Source organism: Panulirus ornatus, chromosome 7 (genome assembly GCF_036320965.1).
Source record: "Panulirus ornatus isolate Po-2019 chromosome 7, ASM3632096v1, whole genome shotgun sequence".
NCBI lineage: Eukaryota > Metazoa > Arthropoda > Malacostraca > Decapoda > Palinuridae > Panulirus > Panulirus ornatus.
Window position 1 is genome coordinate 24,214,802 of NC_092230.1, and position 20,936 is coordinate 24,235,737.

General features: G+C 40.9%; 1 protein-coding gene across 1 annotated transcript in view; it reads left to right on the forward strand.

The window, feature by feature from the left end:
* The window catches only part of LOC139749312 (uncharacterized), a 276,562-nt gene that overhangs the window by 102,784 nt on the left and 152,842 nt on the right, over positions 1 to 20,936 (forward strand). Inside the window, exons 12-13 of the mRNA XM_071663037.1 lie at positions 1,864 to 2,046; positions 9,924 to 10,049. Coding sequence (XP_071519138.1) covers positions 1,864 to 2,046; positions 9,924 to 10,049 — 309 coding nt within the window. The remainder of the gene's footprint in view (positions 1 to 1,863; positions 2,047 to 9,923; positions 10,050 to 20,936) is intronic.

Consider the following 20,936-nt stretch of genomic DNA (forward strand, 5'->3'; position numbering starts at 1 on the left):
TACCCCAGATGTTTCGCATGCCCTGATTCAATCCATTGACAGCACGTCAACCCCGATATACCACATGGCTCCAATTCACTCTATTCCTTGGACGCCTTTCACCCTTCTGCATGTTCAGGCCCCGATCACTCAAAATCTTTTTCCCTCCATCTTTCCACCTCCAATTTGGTCTCCCAATTTTCCTTGTTCCCTCCACCTCTGACACATATATCCTCTTGGTCAATCTTTCCTCACTCATTCTCTCCATATGACCAAACCATTTCAAAACACCTTCTTCTGCTCTCTCAACCACACTCTTTTTATTTCCACACATCTCTCTTACCCTTACATTACTTACTCGTGAATTGGATCATTGTGGTATACCGGGGTCGACGTGCTGTCAATGGATTGAATCAGGGCATGTGAAGCATCTGGGGTAAACCATTGAAAGTTGTGTGGGGCCTTGATGTGGAAAGGGAGCTGTGGTTTCAGTGCATTATTACATGACAGCTAGAGACTGAGTGTGAATGAACGTGTCCTTTGTTGTCTTTTCCTAGCGCTACCTCTCACACATGAGGGGGGAGGGGGATGGTATTCCATGTGTGGTGAGGTGGCGATGGGAATAAATAAAGGCAGACAGTATGAATTATGTACATGTGTATATATGTATATGTCTGTGTGTGTATATATATATGTGTACATTGAGGATGTATAGGTATGTATATTTGCGTGAGTGGACGTGTATGTATATACATGTGTATGGGGGTGGGTTGGGCCATTTCTTTCATCTTTTTCCTTGCGCTTCCTCGCAAACGCGGGAGACAGCGACAAGGCAAAATAAGATAAATAAATATAAATATATAGATATACATATGTATATATATACATACACATGCATACATACACATATATATAACTTTCTAAAAGGGGAAACAGAAGGTGTAAGGATGGAGTAAAAAAGATTTTGAGTGATTGGTGCCTGAACATATAGGAGGGTGAAAGGCCTCCAAGGATTAGTGAATTGGAAGAATGTGATATACTGGGTTTGACTACTGAACCAGGGCATTTGAAGTGTCTGGGGTAAACCATGGAAAGTTTTTTGAGGCCTGGATGTGTAAATGGAGCTGTGGTTTCTGTTCATTACACATGATAACTAGAGTCTGTTTGTTAACAAATGTGGCCTTTTTATCTTATCCTAGCACTACTTTGCTGGAGGTGGAGGGGGAGGATGGGGGGATGCTGTTTCATTTGTGGCGGAGTGGCGACGGGAATATGTGATGGCACCAAGTATGAATATGTACATGTGTGTATGTGTATATGTCTGTGTTTGTATATGTATGTATACGTTGCAATGTTCAAGTATGTATTTGTGCATGTGTGGGCCTTTATGCATATACATGTATCTGTGGGTGGGTTTTGCCATTCTTTTGTCAGTTTCCTGCTACTGGAAATAATGCAGCTTTAGGCTACTAGACCTTATGGCAATAGATCCTGAGTAACACCAGAGCACTCTCTTAGAAATTGGTTGTAGGGTAGTTATGAATAGATAAAGATGAATATGTATTGACAGGTAGAGTAACAGATCAGTCCTTACAATTTAGTCTAAAATTTTGGAGAAGTAAGCCAGTAATCTTTCAGATGTCATAACACAGTCACTAAATTTCAGACTGATATGCAGAATTCTTTAGCTTGTGTTTAAAAGATTTTGTGTGAGAAAGTATGAAAATTTAAAGTCTGAAAATTTGGATGACTCTTGCATGCAGGAAACAGGTATGGGATATTTAGGGAGAGAAAAGAAGATGCAAAATGAGATTGACATAGGTACCTTTAATTCTCAGAATTGATAGATTATTATATTCTTAAACATTTTAATATTTTTTCCAGGTTCTGTATGAGAATGGTGTCAATGGTATTCTTGGAGATGAGATGGGTTTGGGCAAGACTATCCAATGTATTGCCCTCATCTGCCATTTAGTGGAGCAGGGGGTACAAGGCCCCTTTCTTGTTTGTGGTCCTTTATCTACCCTGCCCAATTGGATGTCTGAATTTGAGAGGTTTGCCCCAAAGGTAATTAGATTTGATATATATATGTATATATATATATATATATATATATATATATATATATATATATATATATATATATATATATATACATATAAATATATATACTGATCATTGTTAAAAGAATCTTCATTCTGAAAAGTTTAATTTTCCCTGGATTTTACTTTAGAATATTTTGACTCCACATTCAGATTTTTGTATACATTGCATTGTGTGATACATGGAAATTCACCGAGAAGTCAATGACGGTTAACTTGATATTCCACCGTATCTTCATAGAAGGGAATGTATTATAACAGTTATTGTATTGTCTTTTGAAAAGACATTGTAATTGCAGCTTGACTTGTTACCTATGCAGATAATATAAGGTCAGTGAAGGTTAACTTGGTCTTCCTCCTTATTTTCATAAAAGGTAATGTATTATAACAGTTATTGTATTGTCTTTTGAAAAAGACATTGTAATTGCATCTTAAGCTGTTACCTATGCAAATAGTATAGGGTCATGATTTGTTAGCTGCAATGTTTGAAATCTTTGCTTATTTGAATGTTTTTACTCATTGCAAGCAGTATCATAGGAAACAACATTATGGGAAGCCCTGACAGTTTAGAAGGAAAGGGAGACAGAGAATGAGAAAGTGACTGAAGAAGCATCCTCTTTCATTTGCCATAAGCTATGCTGTGTAAAAGAGGGTCATAGCATGATGGGCAATTTTACAGCATCCTTGAGTAGGGGAAACAGGGAAGGTGAATCATTGGCTATTCGTAGATGACAGCTTTAGTGGGAGATTCAAAAGAGAAACTCCAAAAATCTACCCTCTTCATTTCTTTTGCATTCATTTCCATTTACTCCTAGGTGTAAATGTGAACAGAAGTAAGGCACAGTAATGAGGTTAAGGAGAGGGATGAGACAGGATGATATTGGTAAAATCAAACAGGCAAAAGGAAGTAAAGTTCTTCACATACTTGGCAGTGGACATTCTTTTAGCTGCAGATGGAGCTATGTGGGCTGAAATGAATCGCTGGGTGGTAAAGGGGGCTAAAGTTGTGTTGTATTAAGGAGCATGTGGAAGGAAAGATCAGTGTCTACACAGACAAGGATGGGTATACTTGAGGGTATGATAGTCTCAACAGTATTGTATGCATGTAAGTTTTAGACATGGCATGCAGAAGAAAGGAAGAGGGTGGATGTATTGAAAATTAAATACCAGAGGACAATATGGGGTTTGAGACAGATTGATTGTATAAGGAATGACTGGGTCAGAGATATGTGGGGTAGTAAGTAAAATCTAATTGAGAGAGAAGACCAGTGTGTGCTGAAATGGCTTAGGCATATTGAGCGGATGAGTGAAGAAAGACTGACTTAGAGAATCTACATGCCAGAAGGGGAAGGAGGAAGGGGACGGGGAAATCAAGAATGAGATTAAAGTATGGAGTGAAGAAGTTTTAGAATATTGAGCCTTGAATATTCTGGAGTGAAAGAGACATCCATGGGATAGAATGAATTGGATTAAAGTGGGAGATGGGGGATGATGTGCTGTCAATAGGTTGGACAAGGGGATGTGAAGCAGTCAAGGTACAGCATGGGACAGCTTATGGGGCTTGGCTTTGGTTGTAAAACATCATTCATGAAAGCTAGAGAGTGAGACCATGCAAGTAAGGCCACTGTTCATTGGTCTAAATGTACCTTGCTAAGATAGTGAAAGAAATTAGGTATGAAAAGAAAATGTCTGTAACTGCTTAAGCAAGGCAGCATCATAAAAAAGCAAACAGTGGCAAACAGTTGTTTGCAGATCATCAAGCTCAAGCTGTTATGTATAATGTACTGAGACCAGAAACTGCCATCCACAGCCAGGCACCACAAACTGAAATATAGATACATTGTTAGTTTCATATACCTTAGGTCAGTTCATTGACAGCACATATTCTTGCCATTTAACATATTGCACCTACTCATTTTCTACAATGCAGGCCTCTTGCCTTCTTGAAGCTTCATCCTCCAATATGTTGAAGCCTTCACTCTATCTTTCAATCATTAATGTGCTAGAATGATTTTTTTTTCTACAGCTGATCACCGTTTCCCTTGTTAGTGAGGTAACATTAGGAACAGACGAGGAAAGACCACATCCACTCGCATCCATTTTCTAGCTGCCATATGTAATGTACTGAAGCCACAGCTCCCTATCCACAACTAGGCCCCACAAACCTTTCCATGGTTTACCCCCAGACACTTCACATTCCCTGGTATGATCCATTGACAACAAATTGACCCCAGTATACCACATCGTTCAAATTAACTCTATCCCATACATGCCTTTCACCCTCTTGCATGTTCAGTCTCTTATCACTTTAAATCTTTTTCACTCCATCCTTCCAACTCCAGTTTGTTCTTCTTGTTCATGTTTCCTCCACAACTGACACATATATCCTTTTTGTCAACCTTTTCTCAAATTTTCATCATATGTCCAAGCCATCTCAGCACACCTTCTTCAGCTGTCTTAACCACACTTGCTTTATTATCTCACGTCTGTCTTACTCTTTCATTACTTACTCAACCAAAACCCCTTAAACAGTTGAATTCCAACACATCTCCCTTCCTCTGCATAGCCTTATCAACAGCCCATGCTTGGTATCCATATAGTATTGTTTGGACCACTGTACCTTTAAAGATAATAACCTTCACCCCCTCTCCCACCCTGTGACTCACTTCTGTTACAAGTGTTCCATTAGCTGCCATGTCCACTTCATGATATCTAAAATGCTTCACTCCCTCCATGTTTCAAACTCACATCCCAACTAACTTGTCCCTTATCCACGTTTTTATTCTCATTTACTTTCAACTTCCTTTCACACACTTCCAAACTCGGTCACCGACTTTTACAGTTTCTTCTTTGAATCTGCCTGCAGTTCTTCATCATCGGCAAACATTGATGGACTCACTTTCCAGACGCTCTCATCCCCTACGAACTGCATACTTTCCCCTCTCCAAGACTGGTATTTACCTTTGGTATTTACCATCCTATCCATAAACAAATTAAACAACTATGGTAGCATCACACACTCCTTGCTGCAGACCAGCTTTTATTAGAAACAATTCATTCTCCTTTCTTCCTATTTGTAAATATGCCTTACACCATTGATAAAAACTACTCACTGCTTCTATTAGCTGTCCTTTCCTACCATAAATTTTTAAGACCTTCCACAAGTCATCTCTGTCAGCCCTATCATATGCTTTCTCCGGTCAATAAATTCCACATACAAATCCATCCATTTTTCTTAGCATTTCTCACACACATTTTCTAAAACAAACACCTGTTCCACACATCCTCTAACACTTCTAAACCCACACTATTATTCTGCAGTCTAATATACTGTATATACTTTCACCCTTTCAGTCACTACACTCCCATATAACTTACCAAGTACACTCAACGAACTTATACCCTTGTAGGTTGAACACTTAACTTTATTCCCCTTGCTTTTATACATTGGCACAACACTTTCATTCTGCCAATGATCAGGCATCTCATCATGATCATACATGCTTTGAAAATCCTAACTAAGCAATCAAGAATTTAGTCACCTCCTTTTTTATAAATTCAGTTACAGTACCATTCACTCCATCTGCCTTGCCACATTTCATCTTATGAAAGGCTTTCACCACCTCTTCTCCCTTCACCAGACCACTCTCCATGACTCATTCATTTCACTCATTACTCCGACCCAAACACCCTACATCTGATACCTTATCACAAACATATTCAGTAGTCTCTCAAAATACTCACGCCGTCTCCTCCCCATTTCATTACTCCGTTCCCACTTTCTCGTTTCCCCCTTTCAGCGATGTTTCTATTTGTACTCTTGTTTTTCACTTTTCATTAACCACCTTTCAGAACATTTTATTCACCCTAATGTTTGCTGTTACTTGCTCACCCCAACTGTCATTTGCTCTCTTTTTCAAACTCTGCACCTTCCTCTTGACCTCATGCTGCTTCCTTCTTCGTATACATCACCCAATCATTTACACTCCTTCATTGAAAGTACTGCCCAAATTCCCCCCTTCTCTTTCAGTTGCAGCTTTACTTTTTCATCCCACCACTCATTACCTTTTCTAATCTACTCACTTCCCACCATTTGCATGCTGCATTCATCTCTTGCATGTTTGCTTTACTTCCCTAAATTCTTCCCATTTCTTACCCACTCCCCTTACTTCATTTTCCTTCACCTTTTGCTATTCTACACTCAGTCTCCTGGTAGTTCTTCACGCAAGTTTGTTTTTCAAGCTTACATGCTCTCACCACTTTCTTCACACTGATGTTGTTTCCTCTTTTGCTAAAACTCTTACATATTTTCACCCTTGCCTCTGCAAGATAGAGATAAGGCATCCCACCGGCTGCCCTCATCAGCACACTTACATCCAAAAGTCTCTCTTTTACATGCCTTTTAACTGATAATGTAATCCAGTAACACTTGCTGACCATCCTTCATACTTACATATGTATACTTGTGTATGTACCTTTTTTTCATAACAGGTATTCCTAGTCACCACTCTATTTTCTGCACACAACTCTACATGCTCTCCACCATTTCCATTTATAGTATAGCTGAATACCCCATGCTCCCCAATTATACCCTGAACTGCCACATACTCACCTTTGTGTTCAAATCACCCATTGGTAATACCCAGTTTCTTGTGTCAAAACTGCTGACACACCCACTCAGCTGCTTCCAAAACACTTGCCTCTAATGATCTATCTGTTCATGGCCAGGTACATAAGCACCAATAATCACCCATTTCTTACCATCCACTTTCATTTTTACCCACATCACCCAAGAATTCACTTCCGTACACTTTTTCACACACTCCCACAACTGTTCATGATTAGTGTTGCTTCTTCCTTAGCTCTTGTCTCCTCGCCAACCCCTGACTTTACTCCAATGACATTTCCAAACCATTCTTTCCCTTTACCTGTGAGCATTGTTTCCTCAGATATGCTCCATATCTTTCCTATCATTGCAGTCTTGGTTATTACTTCTACACATATTTAGACACCCCAGCTTGAGCCCTTGAGGAGGATGAGGACTCCCTGCTTGGCTCCTTTTTCTGTTCTGTCTTTTAAAAATGAAATACAAGAAGGGGAGGATTTGAAGCCCCCATTACCTCCCCCATAGTCATCTACGACTTGCTGGGAATATGGTGCTAGAATTATTTCTCCCCACCTCTTAATCATATGTAATCCTGTAGATATACTAAAGAGATACAAGACAAAAATACACAAATGCCTGGGATGGAGGCTGGAGCACCTGTTAATGCAATACCTAGAGAACTGAGAAACATACATGGAAGTACTGCAGAAACATTCAAAATTATATTAGTGACAGCTTTGCAGAAAATGAAAGTTAGCAAGGCGGAGGGTTTGGATGGTATTGTAGTGGAATTGATTGAAAGGGGGTGACTGTGTTGTTGACTGGCTAGTGAGGTTATTCACTGTATGTGTGGTTCATGTTGAAGTGCCTAAGGATTGGTGGAATGCATGCATAGTGCCATCGTATAAAGGCAAAGGGGATAAAGGTGAGTGTTCAAATTACAGAGGTATAAGTTTGTTGAGTATTCCTGAGAAATTATATGGGAGGGTATTGATTGAGAGGGTGAAGGCATGTACAGAGCATCAGATTGGGGAAAAGCAGTGTGGTTTCAGAAGTGGTAGAGGATGTGTGGATCAGGTGTTTGCTTTAAAGAATGTATGAGAAATACTTAGAAAAACAGATGGATTTGTATGTAGCATTTATGGATCTGGAGAAGGCATATGATAGAGTTGATAGAGATGCCCTGTGGAAGGTATTAAGAATATATGGTGTGGGAGGTAAGTTGCTAGAAGCAGTGAAAAGTTTTTGTCGAGGATGTAAGGTATGTGTATGAGTAGGAAGAGAGGAAAGTGATTGGTTCCCAGTGAATGTTGGTTTGCGGCAGGGGTGTGTGATGTCTCCATGGTTGTTTAATTTGTTTATGGATGGGGTTGTTAGGGAGTGAATGCAAGAGTTTTGGAAAGAGGGGCAAGTATGCAGTCTGTTGTGGCTGAGAGGTCTTGGGAAGTGAGTCAGTTGTTGTTTGCTGGTAATGCAGCGCTGGTGGCTGATTCGGGAGAGAAACTGCAGAAGCTGGTGACTGAGTTTGGTAAAGTGTGTTAAAGAAGAAAGCTGAGAGTAAATGTGAAGAAGAGCAAGGTTATTAATATTAGGTTCAGTAGGGTTAAGGGACAAGTCAGTTGGGAGGTAAGTTTGAATTGAGAAAAAGTGGAGAAAGTGAAGTGTTTTAGATATCTGGGAGTGGATTTAGCAGTGGGTGGAACCATGGAAGCGGAAGTGAGTCACAGTGTGGGGGAGGGGGCGAAGGTTCTGGGAGCGTTGAAGAATGTGTGGAAGGCAAGAATGTTATCTTGGAGAGCAAAAATGGGTATGTTTGAAGGAATAGTGGTTCCAATAATGTTATATGGTTGCGAGGCATAGGCAATAGATGGGGTTGTGCAGAGGAGGGTGGATGTGTTGGAAATGAGATGTTTGTGGACAATATGTGGTGTGAGGTGGTTTGATCGAGTAAGTAATAAAAGGGTAAGAGAGATGTGTGGTAATAAAAAGAATGTGGTTGAGATGGCAGAAGAGGGTTTATTGAAATGGTTTGGCCACATGAAGAGAATGAGTGAGGAAAGATTGACAAAGTGGATATATGTGTCAGAGGTGAAGGGAATGAGGAGAAGTGGGAGACCAAATTGGAGGTGGAAGAAAGAAGTGAAAAAGATTTTGAGCTATCGGGGCCTGAACATACAGGATGAAAGGCATGCAAGGAACAGAGTGTATTGGAATGTTGTGGTATACTGGGGTCGACGTGCTATCAATGGATTGAACCAGGGCATGTGAAGTGTCTGGGGTGAACCATGGAAAGTTTTGTTGGGCCTGGATGTGGAAAGGGAGCTGTGGTTTCGGTGCATTACACATGACAGCTAGAGACTGAGTGTGAACGAATGTGGCCTTTGTCTTTTCCTACCGCTACCTCGCATGCGTGCGGGGGAGGGGGTGCCATTTCATGTGTGGTGGGGTGGCGGCAGGAATGGATGAAGGTAGCTAGTATGAATATGTACATGTTTATATATGTTTTTGTCTATGTATGTTTATGTATGTATACATTGAAATGTGTAGTTACGTATACGTGCGTGTGTGGGAGTTTATGTATAAACATGGGTATATGGGTGGATTGGGCTATTCTTTCGTCTGTTTCCTTGCACTTCCTCACTAATGCAGGAGACAGCGACAAAGTATAAGAAAAAATGAATCAAAACAATACCAGATGAATCTCATATTGATAACTAAGCCAGAGAAGTAGCTACCAGAAAAAGAAAACAGCACCATACAGCTAGCAAGACAAGTGTTGAAAACAGGAGAGGTGGTTGAGAGAAACTGTTATTCATCAGAGAAGACAGTTGGTGAGTACTATGCTTTCTAGGGATGGGGAGATTGAATACTGCACTTATATCCTCTGACATTTGTAAAAGGCAACTAAGAGGTGCAGTAGTGGGAGCTGGAAATCTTCCTCCTGTATTATTTTTCAAAAGCAAGAACTTTGGAAGTAATCAAGCAAAGATTTTTTCTCAATCTGTTCTTGGTGCTTCCTTATTTGTGCAAGAAATAGTAAACATTTATGAAAGAAAGACTGACTTGTAAACTCTCCATTTAGTCTCTTGTCCAAAGTGAACTTGTATGCATTTCTTGAGCCAGTTTTTTCATATTACTCTTTATTTGTTTATTTGATTACAAGGTTCATTTTCTTGGATGCTTATCTTACTTTTTTAAAATCCATTTTACCTGGAGATTAATTAATTTTTTGCCAGATTCCTACATTGCTATACCACGGAGGAGATGGTGTGCGCATAGATAAAAGAAAAAGAATTAAGATTCGGGTGCCTGTAGAGGGTGCCCCGTCTCCAGTTTTCCCTGTTGTTATCACATCTTATGAGGCAAGTACCTTGAAAATTTTATGATTGTGGGGATAGAATTTTTTTCTTAGTTTGGTTGCATCTTGCACAGATTAATTTTTTTAAATTTAGTGTCATGGATAATTAGTTTCAGATGATTAGATAATTCTTAGTGGAAAACTTTGTGAACTGCTTTTAATCCAATTAATATTGCTTTACTCCTCACAATTATTGTAGTTAAGAGATTATTTTTTCTAGTAATATTGAGTTAATGATATATGACCCAATAATGAAAGAAATATTTATTTATTTATTTATTTTGCTTTGTTGCTGTCTCCCGCGTTAGCGAGGTAGCGCAAGGAAACAGACGAAAGAATGGCCCAACTCGCCCACATACACATGTTTATACATACACGTCCACACACGCAAATATACATACCTATACCTCTCAATGTACACATATATATACACACACAGACATATACATATGTACACATGTACATAATTCATACTGTCTGCCTTTATTTGTTCCCATCGCCACCTCGCCACACATGGAATAACAACCCCCTCCCCCCTCATGTGTGCGAGGTACCGCAAGGAAAGACACCAAAGGCCCCATTCGTTCACACTCAGTGTCTAGCTGTCATGTAATAATGCACCGAAACCACAGCTCCCTTTCCACATCCAGGCCCCACACACTTTCCATGGTTTACCCCAGACGCTTCACATGCCCTGGTTCACATGCCCTCGGTATACCACATGGTTCCAATTCACTCTATTCCTTGCATGCCTTTCACCCTCCTGCATGTTCAGGCCCCGATCACTCAAAATCTTTTTCCCTCCATCTTTCCACCTCCAACTTGGTCTCCCACTTCTCCTCGTTCCCTCTACCTCTGACACATATATCCTGTTGGTCAATCTTTCCCCACTCATTCTCTCCATGTGACCAACCCATTTCAAAACACCCTCTTCTGCTCTCTCAACCACACTCTTTTTATTTCCACACATCTCTCTCACCCTTACATTACTTACTCGATCAAACCACCTCACACCACATATTGTCCTAAAACATCTCATTTCCAGCACATCCACCCTCCTGCGCACAACTCTATCCATAGCCCACGCCTCGCAACCATACAACATTGTTGGAACCACTATTCCTTCAAACATACCCATTTTTGCTTTCTGGATAATGTTCTCGACTTCCACACATTCTTCAAGGCTCCCAGAATTTTCGCCCCCTCCCCCACCCTATGATTCACTTCCGCTTCCATGGTTCCATCCATTGCCAGATCCACTCCCAGATATCTAAAACACTTTACTTCCCCCAGTGTTTCTCCATTCTAACTTACCTCCCAGTTGACTTGACCCTCAACGCTACTGTACCTATTAACCTTGCTCTTATTCACATTTACTTTCAGTTTTCTTCTTTCACACACTTTACCAAACTCAGTCACCAGCTTCTGCAGTTTCTTACATGAATCAGCCACCAGTGCTGTATCGTCAGCAAACAACAACTGACTCACTTCCCAAGCTCTCTCATCCAGAACAGACTGCATACTCTCCCCTCTTTCCAAAACTCTTGCATTCACTTCCCTAACAACCCCATCCATAAACAAATTAGATAACCATGGAGACATCACACACCCCTGCCGCAAACCTACATTCACTTAAAACCAATCATTTTCCTCTCTTCCTACACGTACACATGCCTTACATCCTCGATAAAAACTTTTCACTGCATCTGACAACTTGCCTCCCACACCATATATTCTTAAAACCTTCCACAGAGCATCTCTATCAACTCTATCATATGCCTTCTCCAGATCCATAAATGCTGCATACAAATCTATTTGTTTTTCTAAGTTTTTCTCACATACATTCCTCAAAGCAAACACCTGATCCACACATCCTCTACCACTTCTGAAACCACACTGCTCCTCCCCAATCTGATGCTCTGTACACGCCTTCACCCTCTCAATCAATACCCTCCCATATAATTTACCAGGAATACTCAACAAACTTATACCTCTGTAATTTGAGCACTCACTCTTATCCCCTTTGCCTTTGTACAATGGCACTATGCAAGCATTCTGCCAATCCTCAGGCACCTCAACATGAATCATACATACATTAAATAACCTTACCAACCAGTCAGCAATACAGTCACCCCCTTTTTTAATAAATTCCACTGCAGTACCATCCAAACCTGCTGCTTTGCCGGCTTTCATCTTCCGTAAAGCTTTTACTACCTCTTCTCTATTTACCAAATCATTTTCCCTAACCCTCTCGCTTTGCTTTACTCTCACCACTCTCTTCATCCCAGCATTCTCTCTTCTTTTCTGAAAACCCATACAAATCTTCACCTTCGCCTCCACAAGATAATGATCAGACATCCCTTCAGTTGCACCTCTCAGCACATTAACATCCAAAAGTCTCTCTTTCGTGCGTCTATCAATTAACACGTAATCCAGTAACGCTCTCTGGCCATCTCTCCTACTTACATATGTATACTTATGTATATCTCGCTTTTTAAACCAGGTATTCCCAATCACCAGTCCTTTTTCAGCACATAAATCTACAAGCTCTTCACCATTTCCATTTACATTACTGAACTCTCCATGTATACCAATTATTCCCTCAACTGCCACATTACTCACCTTTGCATTCAAATCACCCATCACTATAACCCGATCTTGTGCATCAAAACCACTAACACACTCATTCAGCTGCTCCCAAAACACTTGCCTCTCATGATCTTTCTTCTCATGCCCAGGTGCATATGCACCAATAATCACCCATCTCTCTCAATCAACTTTCAGTTTTACCCATATCAATCTAGACTTTACTTTCTTACACTCTATCACATACTCCCACAACTCCTGATTCAGGAGTAGTGCTACTCCTTCCCTTGCTCTTGTCCTCTCACTAACCCCTGACTTTACTCCCAAGACATTCCCAAACCACTCTTCCCATTTACCCTTTAACTTCGTTTCACTCAGAGCCAAAGCATCCAGGTTCCTTTCCTCAAACATACTACCTATCTCTCCTTTTTTCTCATCTTGGTTACATCCACACACATTTAGACACCCCAATCTGAGCCTTCGAGGAGGATGAGCACTCCTCGCGTGACTCCTTCTTCTGTTTCCCCTTTTAGAAAGTTAAAAATACAAGGAGGGGAGGGTTTCTGGCCCCCCACTCCCGTTCCCTTTAGTCGCCTTCTACGACACATGAGGAATGCATGGGAAGTATTCTTTCTCCCCTATCCCCAGAGAAAGAAATACTGTATATTAAATGATGGACAAGAAATACTGTATATTAAAAGATGGACAATAACGTCAGTTGTTTGAATGATTTAGTACAGAGTAATGAATAATTTAGGTATAGTTTTCTATATTTAGGTAACATTATTGTCATTGACTCTGGCCCAGAGCATGATTCTCTCTCTCTCTCTCTCTCTCTCTCTCTCTCTCTCTCTCTCTCTCTCTCTCTCTCTCTCTCTCTCATGTAGTGCAGGGAATGTTTGTGATTAAACAGGTTTTCCTGAGAACAGTGTTGCTCTCATAGTTTTGATATGAGAGAGTATGCTTGAATGAAGTGGTAGTAAAAGTGAATATCCTTTTCTTTGTGGCAACAATTTCTTCAAAAAAATTCAAATTAACCACTTTCCTGTAAATGCAGGAAAATGGAAGTTAGACAGATGTTTACTAGAAACACATTAAATTTCTTGTTTAATGGCAGTACCATTCATTTGCTTGTTACTGTTGGAGAGTAGAATGACCTCTTTATCAGATCACAAACCCTTTGTTATATTTGAGGCACACTGATAGGCCCAGTGTGCACTAACATGTCATTTATCATGGTAAAGTACCATTGCAGGGGACTACGTACATGACACATCTGAATCCTGAAAAAATTGGCATTGGTTCTGTTTGGGTATTTGGCAAAGGTATGACTAGACCATCTAAGTGCTGTATTTCAGATTGTTTTGGAGCTCTGGTAGACATAGAATTTTTCCTGTGTCTAAAGTAATACATTACTATGAACCCTTTCAGAGCTATTTTGTTTTTGAGAGTGATGGACCTTCTTCATAGCATTTACTTATGAAATATGAATTAGGATTTTTTCCAACTTGAATTGAACAGCATCTTTGCAGGCCTTTGCCAGTCATATTAGACTTGCTTTCAAACAAAACTCAGTTTCAGGCTAGAGACTTGGGCAGTCTCTACCACAGCTACAGTGCAGATGACAGACTGCAGCGTCTCTCTCTCCTTAAGGTTATTCATGAAATGCTTAGTGTTAGATCGAAACTTTTATTATTCCTGTCTCCTTTTAGAAATTGCAAGGAGAATGTGAGCAGTACTTTTTTTTCCCCTAATTTAAAGGAATGATACAAGAGGGATCCATTACAGTACTTCTCCCATCCTCCTCTGTGAGAAAACATGTACATCTGTTTTTGATTTTGCCAGTGGCAGAGATACCCCATTTCGAGAGCCTTTCTGAGGGTTTCAAACTGGTCTTTAGTACAGTTTTTTCCCCTTACCTGTTTGTGTTAGTTTCAATATATTCATATTTGCTTGCCTTCATCCATTCCTGGTGCTACCCCGTCCCACAGGAAACCACATCGCTGACCATCCCATTTCAGTGAGACAGTGCCAGGAAAATAGACAAAAATGGCCACATTTGCTCACATCCAGTCTCTAGATGTCATGTGTGATGCGCTGATACCACAGCTCCCTATCCACACATCCAGGCCCTGCAGACCTTTCCATGGTTTACCCCAGACATTTCACATGCCCTGAATCAGTCCATTGACAGCATTTCGACCCCGGTATACCACATTGTTCCAATTCACTCTGTTCCTTGCACTCCTCTCACCCTCCTGTATTTTCAGGCCCCAATCATTCAAAATCTTTTTCACTCCATCCTTCCTTCTCCAATTTGGTCTCCTGCTTCTACTTGTTCCCTCCACCTTTGACACATATATCCTCTTTGTCAATCTTTCCTCACTCATTCTCTTCATATGTCCAAACCATTTCAACACACCCTCTTTTGCTCTCTCAACCGCACTTTTTTTTATTACCACACATCTCTCTTACATCAGATTGGGGAAGAGCAATGTGGTTTCAGAAGTGGTAGAGGATGTGTGGATCAGGTGTTTGCTTTGAAGAATGTATGTGAGAAATACTTAGAAAAGCAAATGGATTTGTATGTAGCATTTATGGATCTGGAGAAGGCATATGATAGAGTTGATAGAGATGCTCTGTGGAAGGTATTAAGAATATATGGTATGGGAGGAAAGTTGTTAGAAGCAGTGAAAAGTTTTTATCGAGGATGTAAGGCATGTGTACGTGTAGGAAGAGAGGAAAGTGATTGGTTCTCAGTGAATGTAGGTTTGCGGCAGGGGTGTGTGATGTCTCCATGGTTGTTTAATTTGTTTATGGATGGGGTTGTTAGGGAGGTAAATGCAAGAGTTTTGGAAAGAGGGGCAAGTATGAAGTCTGTTGGGGATGAGAGAGCTTGGGAAGTGAGTCAGTTGTTGTTCGCTGATGATACAGCGCTGGTGGCTGATTCATGTGAGAAACTGCAGAAGCTGGTGACTGAGTTTGGTAAAGTGTGTGGAAGAAGAAAGTTAAGAGTAAATGTGAATAAGAGCAAGGTTATTAGGTACAGTAGGGTTGAGGGACAAGTCAATTGGGAGGTGAGTTTGAATGGAGAAAAACTGGAGGAAGTGAAGTGTTTTAGATATCTGGGAGTGGATCTGGCAGCGGATGGAACCATGGAAGCGGAAGTGGATCATAGGGTGGGGGAGGGGGCGAAAATTCTGGGGGCCTTGAAGAATGTGTGGAAGTCGAGAACATTATCTCGGAAAGCAAAAATGGGTATGTTTGAAGGAATAGTGGTTCCAACAATGTTGTATGGTTGCGAGGCGTGGGCTATGGATAGAGTTGTGCGCAGGAGGATGGATGTGCTGAAAATGAGATGTTTGAGGACAATGTGTGGTGTGAGGTGGTTTGATCGAGTGAGTAACGTGAGGGTAAGAGAGATGTGTGGAAATAAAAAGAGCGTGGTTGAGAGAGCAGAAGAGGGTGTTTTGAAGTGGTTTGGGCACATGGAGAGGATGAGTGAGGAAAGATTGACCAAGAGGATATATGTGTCGGAGGTGGAGGGAGCAAGGAGAAGAGGGAGACCAAATTGGAGGTGGAAAGATGGAGTGAAAAAGATTTTGTGTGATCGGGGCCTGAACATGCAGGAGGGTGAAAGGAGGGCAAGGAATAGAGTGAATTGGAGCGATGTGGTATACCGGGGTTGACGTGCTGTCAGTGGATTGAATCAAGGCATGTGAAGCGTCTGGGGTAAACCATGGAAAGCTGTGTAGGTATGTATATTTGCGTGTGTGGACGTATGTATATACATGTGTATGGGGGGGGTTGGGCCATTTCTTTCGTCTGTTTCCTTGCGCTACCTCGCAAACACGGGAGACAGCGACAAACTATAAAAAAAAAAAAAAAAAAAAAAATCACACTTTCATTACTTTTTCGTTCAGACCATCACACCACATATTGTCCTCAAACATCTCATTTTTAACACACCCACCCTCCTCTGTACAAACATATTTATAGTCCATGCTTCACAACCATATAACATTGTTAGAACTACTATTCCTCCAAACATACCCATTTTTGCTGTCTGAGATAATGTTCTCTTCCACACTTTCTTCATTGCTTCCAGAATGTTCACCTCCTCCCCCGCCCTGTGACTCACTTCCACTTCCATGGTTCCATCTGCTGCTTAGTCCTTTCCCAGATATCTAAAACACTTCACTTCCTCCAATATTTTCTCCATTCAAACTGATGTCCCATTTAACTTGTCCCTCAACCCTACCGAACCTAATAATCTTGCTCTTATTCACATTTACTCTCAACTTTCTCCCTTCTTACACTTTACCAAACTCAGTCACCAACTTCTGCAGATTTTCAGTGGAATCTGCCACTAGAGCTGTATCATCAGTAAACATCAGCAGACTCACTTCCCAGGCCCTCTCATCGCAACATATTATATACGTGCCCCTCTCTCCAAATGCCTTGCTTTTTCCTTCCTAAAAACTCTTGCGTTTACCTCCCTAACCACCCCATCCATAAACAGATTGAACAGCCTTGGGACATCACACACCCCTGCCGCAGACCGAAATTCACTGGGAATCAGTCACTCTTCTCTCTCCCTACTCGTACAGATGCCTTACATTCCTGGTAAAACTTTTCACTGCTTCTAGCAACTTACTTCCCACACCATATTCTCTTAAGACCTTCCACAAAGCATCTCTATCAACCCTATCATATTCCTTCTCCAGATCCATAAATGCTGCATAGAAATCCATCTGTTTTTCTAAATATTTCTCACACATTCTTCAAAGCAAACACCTGATCCACACATCCTCTACCACTTCTGAAACCACATTGCTCTTCCCCAATCTGATGCTCTGTATATGCCTTCACCCTCTCAATCAATACCCTCCTATATAATTTCCTAGGAATACTCAAGAAACTTATGCCTCTGTAGTTTCAACACTCACCTTTATCCCCTTTGCCTTTGTACGGTGGTATAATGCATGCATTCTGCCAATCCTCAAGCACTTTACCATGGTTCATACATACTTTGAATATCCTTACCAACCAATCAACACTGCAATACCATCCAAACCTACTGCCTTGCTGGATTTTATCTTCTTCAAAGCATTCCCTACCTCTTCTCTTTAAAATCCAAAGCAAACCAAACCTGAGCCAGGTACCCATTTTATCGACCAACCCTTAGGGGTGGATGAACAGCTGGGTTGACTCTGGACCGAACTGTCACAACCAGGTTTTGAACGTATGTGCCTGTTAATGTGTCATAGTCAGGAATGCTAACTGCTACACCATGATTTGGATAAATGCTTCAAATTAGAATTTTTTCTTCAGTGGAACCTTTGGCACAGTACAGATTCCTATCTGTCTACAATAAAGGAGATTTTTGGCCATGTTTTTTATCTTTCAGAGAGTCCTGAACTGGGATGTAATTTTCTGATTTTTTGCACATTACTGTGGCTATCAGATACCTGATGTACAAGACTCTTGAATATCCCTGCCTCACATAAAGTGAATGGTAAAGTTGTGTGCCCAATTGTGTTCAGAGTCTCCAAGCTTCATATCCTTAAGATCCCAGATGCCTTACCCAGATCAGATGCTGTCAGTAGAGATTCTGGTAATAAGGGAGGTTTCCTCTTTAGATTCCTCTCCTTTGGAATGGCCCTGTAGTGGATCTTTGTGCTCCCATGTTATTTTCTATTTATACTTTTCTTCAGTTTTAAAAAGGAGTTGAAACATATCTTTCTTTGGACTTGGAAATAGTGAAATTATCTTTCATCTTTTATTTGTTTGGGAAAGGTTTATGGCATCGAACTTTTTTTGGTAGCCCAAAGGTGGAATAGGACATGGTTGTCAGAGGCAACTTCAGCAATCCTTTTCACATCGTTACTTCATATTTTCTCTAGACCCCCAAAGATTTGCTGGAGCTCAACCTGGATTTTGCATGTATGATGTTTATCAAACCATTAACAGACAAGGTTTAGAGTGGGGTAACGTGAAATTTTACATAACATTTACCTTTTTATGGCAGTTGAGGGAATAATTGGTGTACATGGGGTGTTCACTGTTGTAAATGGAAATGGTGAAGAGCTTGTAGATTTATGTGCTGAAAAAGGACTGGTGATTGGGAATACCTGGTTTAAAAAGAGATATATACCTAAGTATATGTATGTAAGTAGGAGAGATGGCCAGAGAGCGTTATTGGATTACGGGAAAGAGATACTGTTGGATGTTAATGTGCTGAGAGGTGCAACTGGAGGGATGTCTGATCATTATGCTGTGGAGGCGAAGGTGAAGATTTGTAGAGGTTTTCAGAAAAGAAGAGAGAATGTTGGGGTGAAGAGAGTGGTGAGAGTAAGTGAGCTTGGGAAGGAGACTTGTGTGAGGAAGTACCAGGAGAGACTGAGTACTGAATGGAAAAAAGTGAGAACAAAGGAGGTAAGGAGAGTGGGGGAGGAATGGGATGTATTTAGGGAAGCAGTGATGGCTTGCACGGAAGATGCTTGTGGCATGAGAAGCGTGGGAGGTGGGCAGATTAGAAAGGGTAGTGAGTGGTGGGATGAAGAAGTAAGATTATTAGTGAAAGAGAAGAGAGAGGCATTTGGACGATTTTTGCTGGGAAATAATGCAAATGACTGGGAGAAATATAAAAGAAAGAGGCAGGAGGTCAAGAGAAAGGTGCAAGAGATGAAAAAGAGGGCAAATGAGAGTTGGGGTGAGAGAGTATCATTAAATTTTAGGGAGAATAAAAAGATGTTTTGGGAGGAGGTGAATAAAGTGCGTAGACAAGGGAACAAATGGGAATATCAGTAAAGGGGGCTGATGGGGAGGTGATAACAAGTAGTGGTGATGTGAGAAGGAGATGGAGTGAGTATTTTGAAGGTTTGTTGAATGTGTTTGATGATAATGTGGCAGATATAGGGTGTTTTAGTCGAGGTGGTGTGCAAAGTGAGAGGATTAGGTAGAACGATTTGCTAAACAGAGAAGAGGTTGGATGATATTGCAGTGGAATTTATTAAAAAAGGGGGTGACTGTATTGTTGACTGGTTGGTAAGGTTATTATTAATGTATGTATGACTCATGGTGAGGTGCCTCAGGATTGGCGGAATGCTTGCATAGTGCCATTGTACAAAGGCAAAGGGGATAAAAGTGAGTGCTCAAATTACAGAGGTATAAGTTTGTTGAGTATTCCTGGGAAATTATATGTGAGGGTATTGATTGAGAGGGTGAAGACATGTACAGAGCATCAGATTGGGGAAGAGCTGTGTGGTTTCAGAAGTGGTAGAGGATGTGTGGATCAGGTGTTTGCTTTGAAGAATGTATGTGAGAAATACTTAGTAAAGCAAATGGATTTGTATGTAGCATTTATTGATCTGGAGAAGGCATATGATAGAGTTGATAGAGATGGTCTGTGGAATGTATTAAGAATATATGGTGAGGGAGGGAAGTTGTTTATTGAGGATGTAAGGCATGTGTACGTGTAGGAAGAGAGGAAAGTGATTGGTTTTCATTGAATGTTGGTTTGCGGCAGGGGTGCGTGATGTCTTCATGGTTGTTTAATTTGTTTATGGATGGGGTTGTTAGGGAGGTGAATGCAAGAGATTTGGAAAGAGGGGCAAGTATGCAGTCTGTTGTGGATGAGAGGGCTTGGGAAGTGATTCAGTTGTTCGCTGATGATACATCGCTGGTGGCTGATTCATGTGAGAAACTGCAGAAGCTGGTGACTGAGTTTGGTAAAGTGTTTGAAAGAAGAAAGCTGAGAGTAAATGTGAATAAGAGCAAGGTTATTAGGATCAGTAGGGTTGAGGGACAAGTCAATTGGGAGGTAAGTTTGAATGGAGAAAAACTGGAGGAAGTGAAGTGTTTTAGATATCTGGGAGTGGATTTGGCAGCAGGTGGAACCATGGAAGCGGAAGTGAACCATAGGGTGGGGGAGAGGGTGAAAGTTCTGGGAGCATTGAAGAATGTGTGGAGGTTGAGAATGTTATCTTGGAAAGCAAAAATGGGTATGTTTGAAAGAATAGTGGTTCCAACAATGTTATATGGTTGCGAGGTGTGGGCGATAGATAGAGTTGTGCAGAGGAGGGTGGATGTGCTAGAAATGAGATGTTTGAGGACAATATGTGGTGTGAGGTGTTTTGACCGAATAAGTAATGAAAGGGTAAGAGAGGTATATTTATTTTTATTTATTTTGCTTTGTCGCTGTCTCCCGCGTTAGCGAGGTACCACAAGGAAACAGACGAAAGAATGGCCCAACCCACCCACATACACATGTATATACATACACGTCCACACATGCAAATAT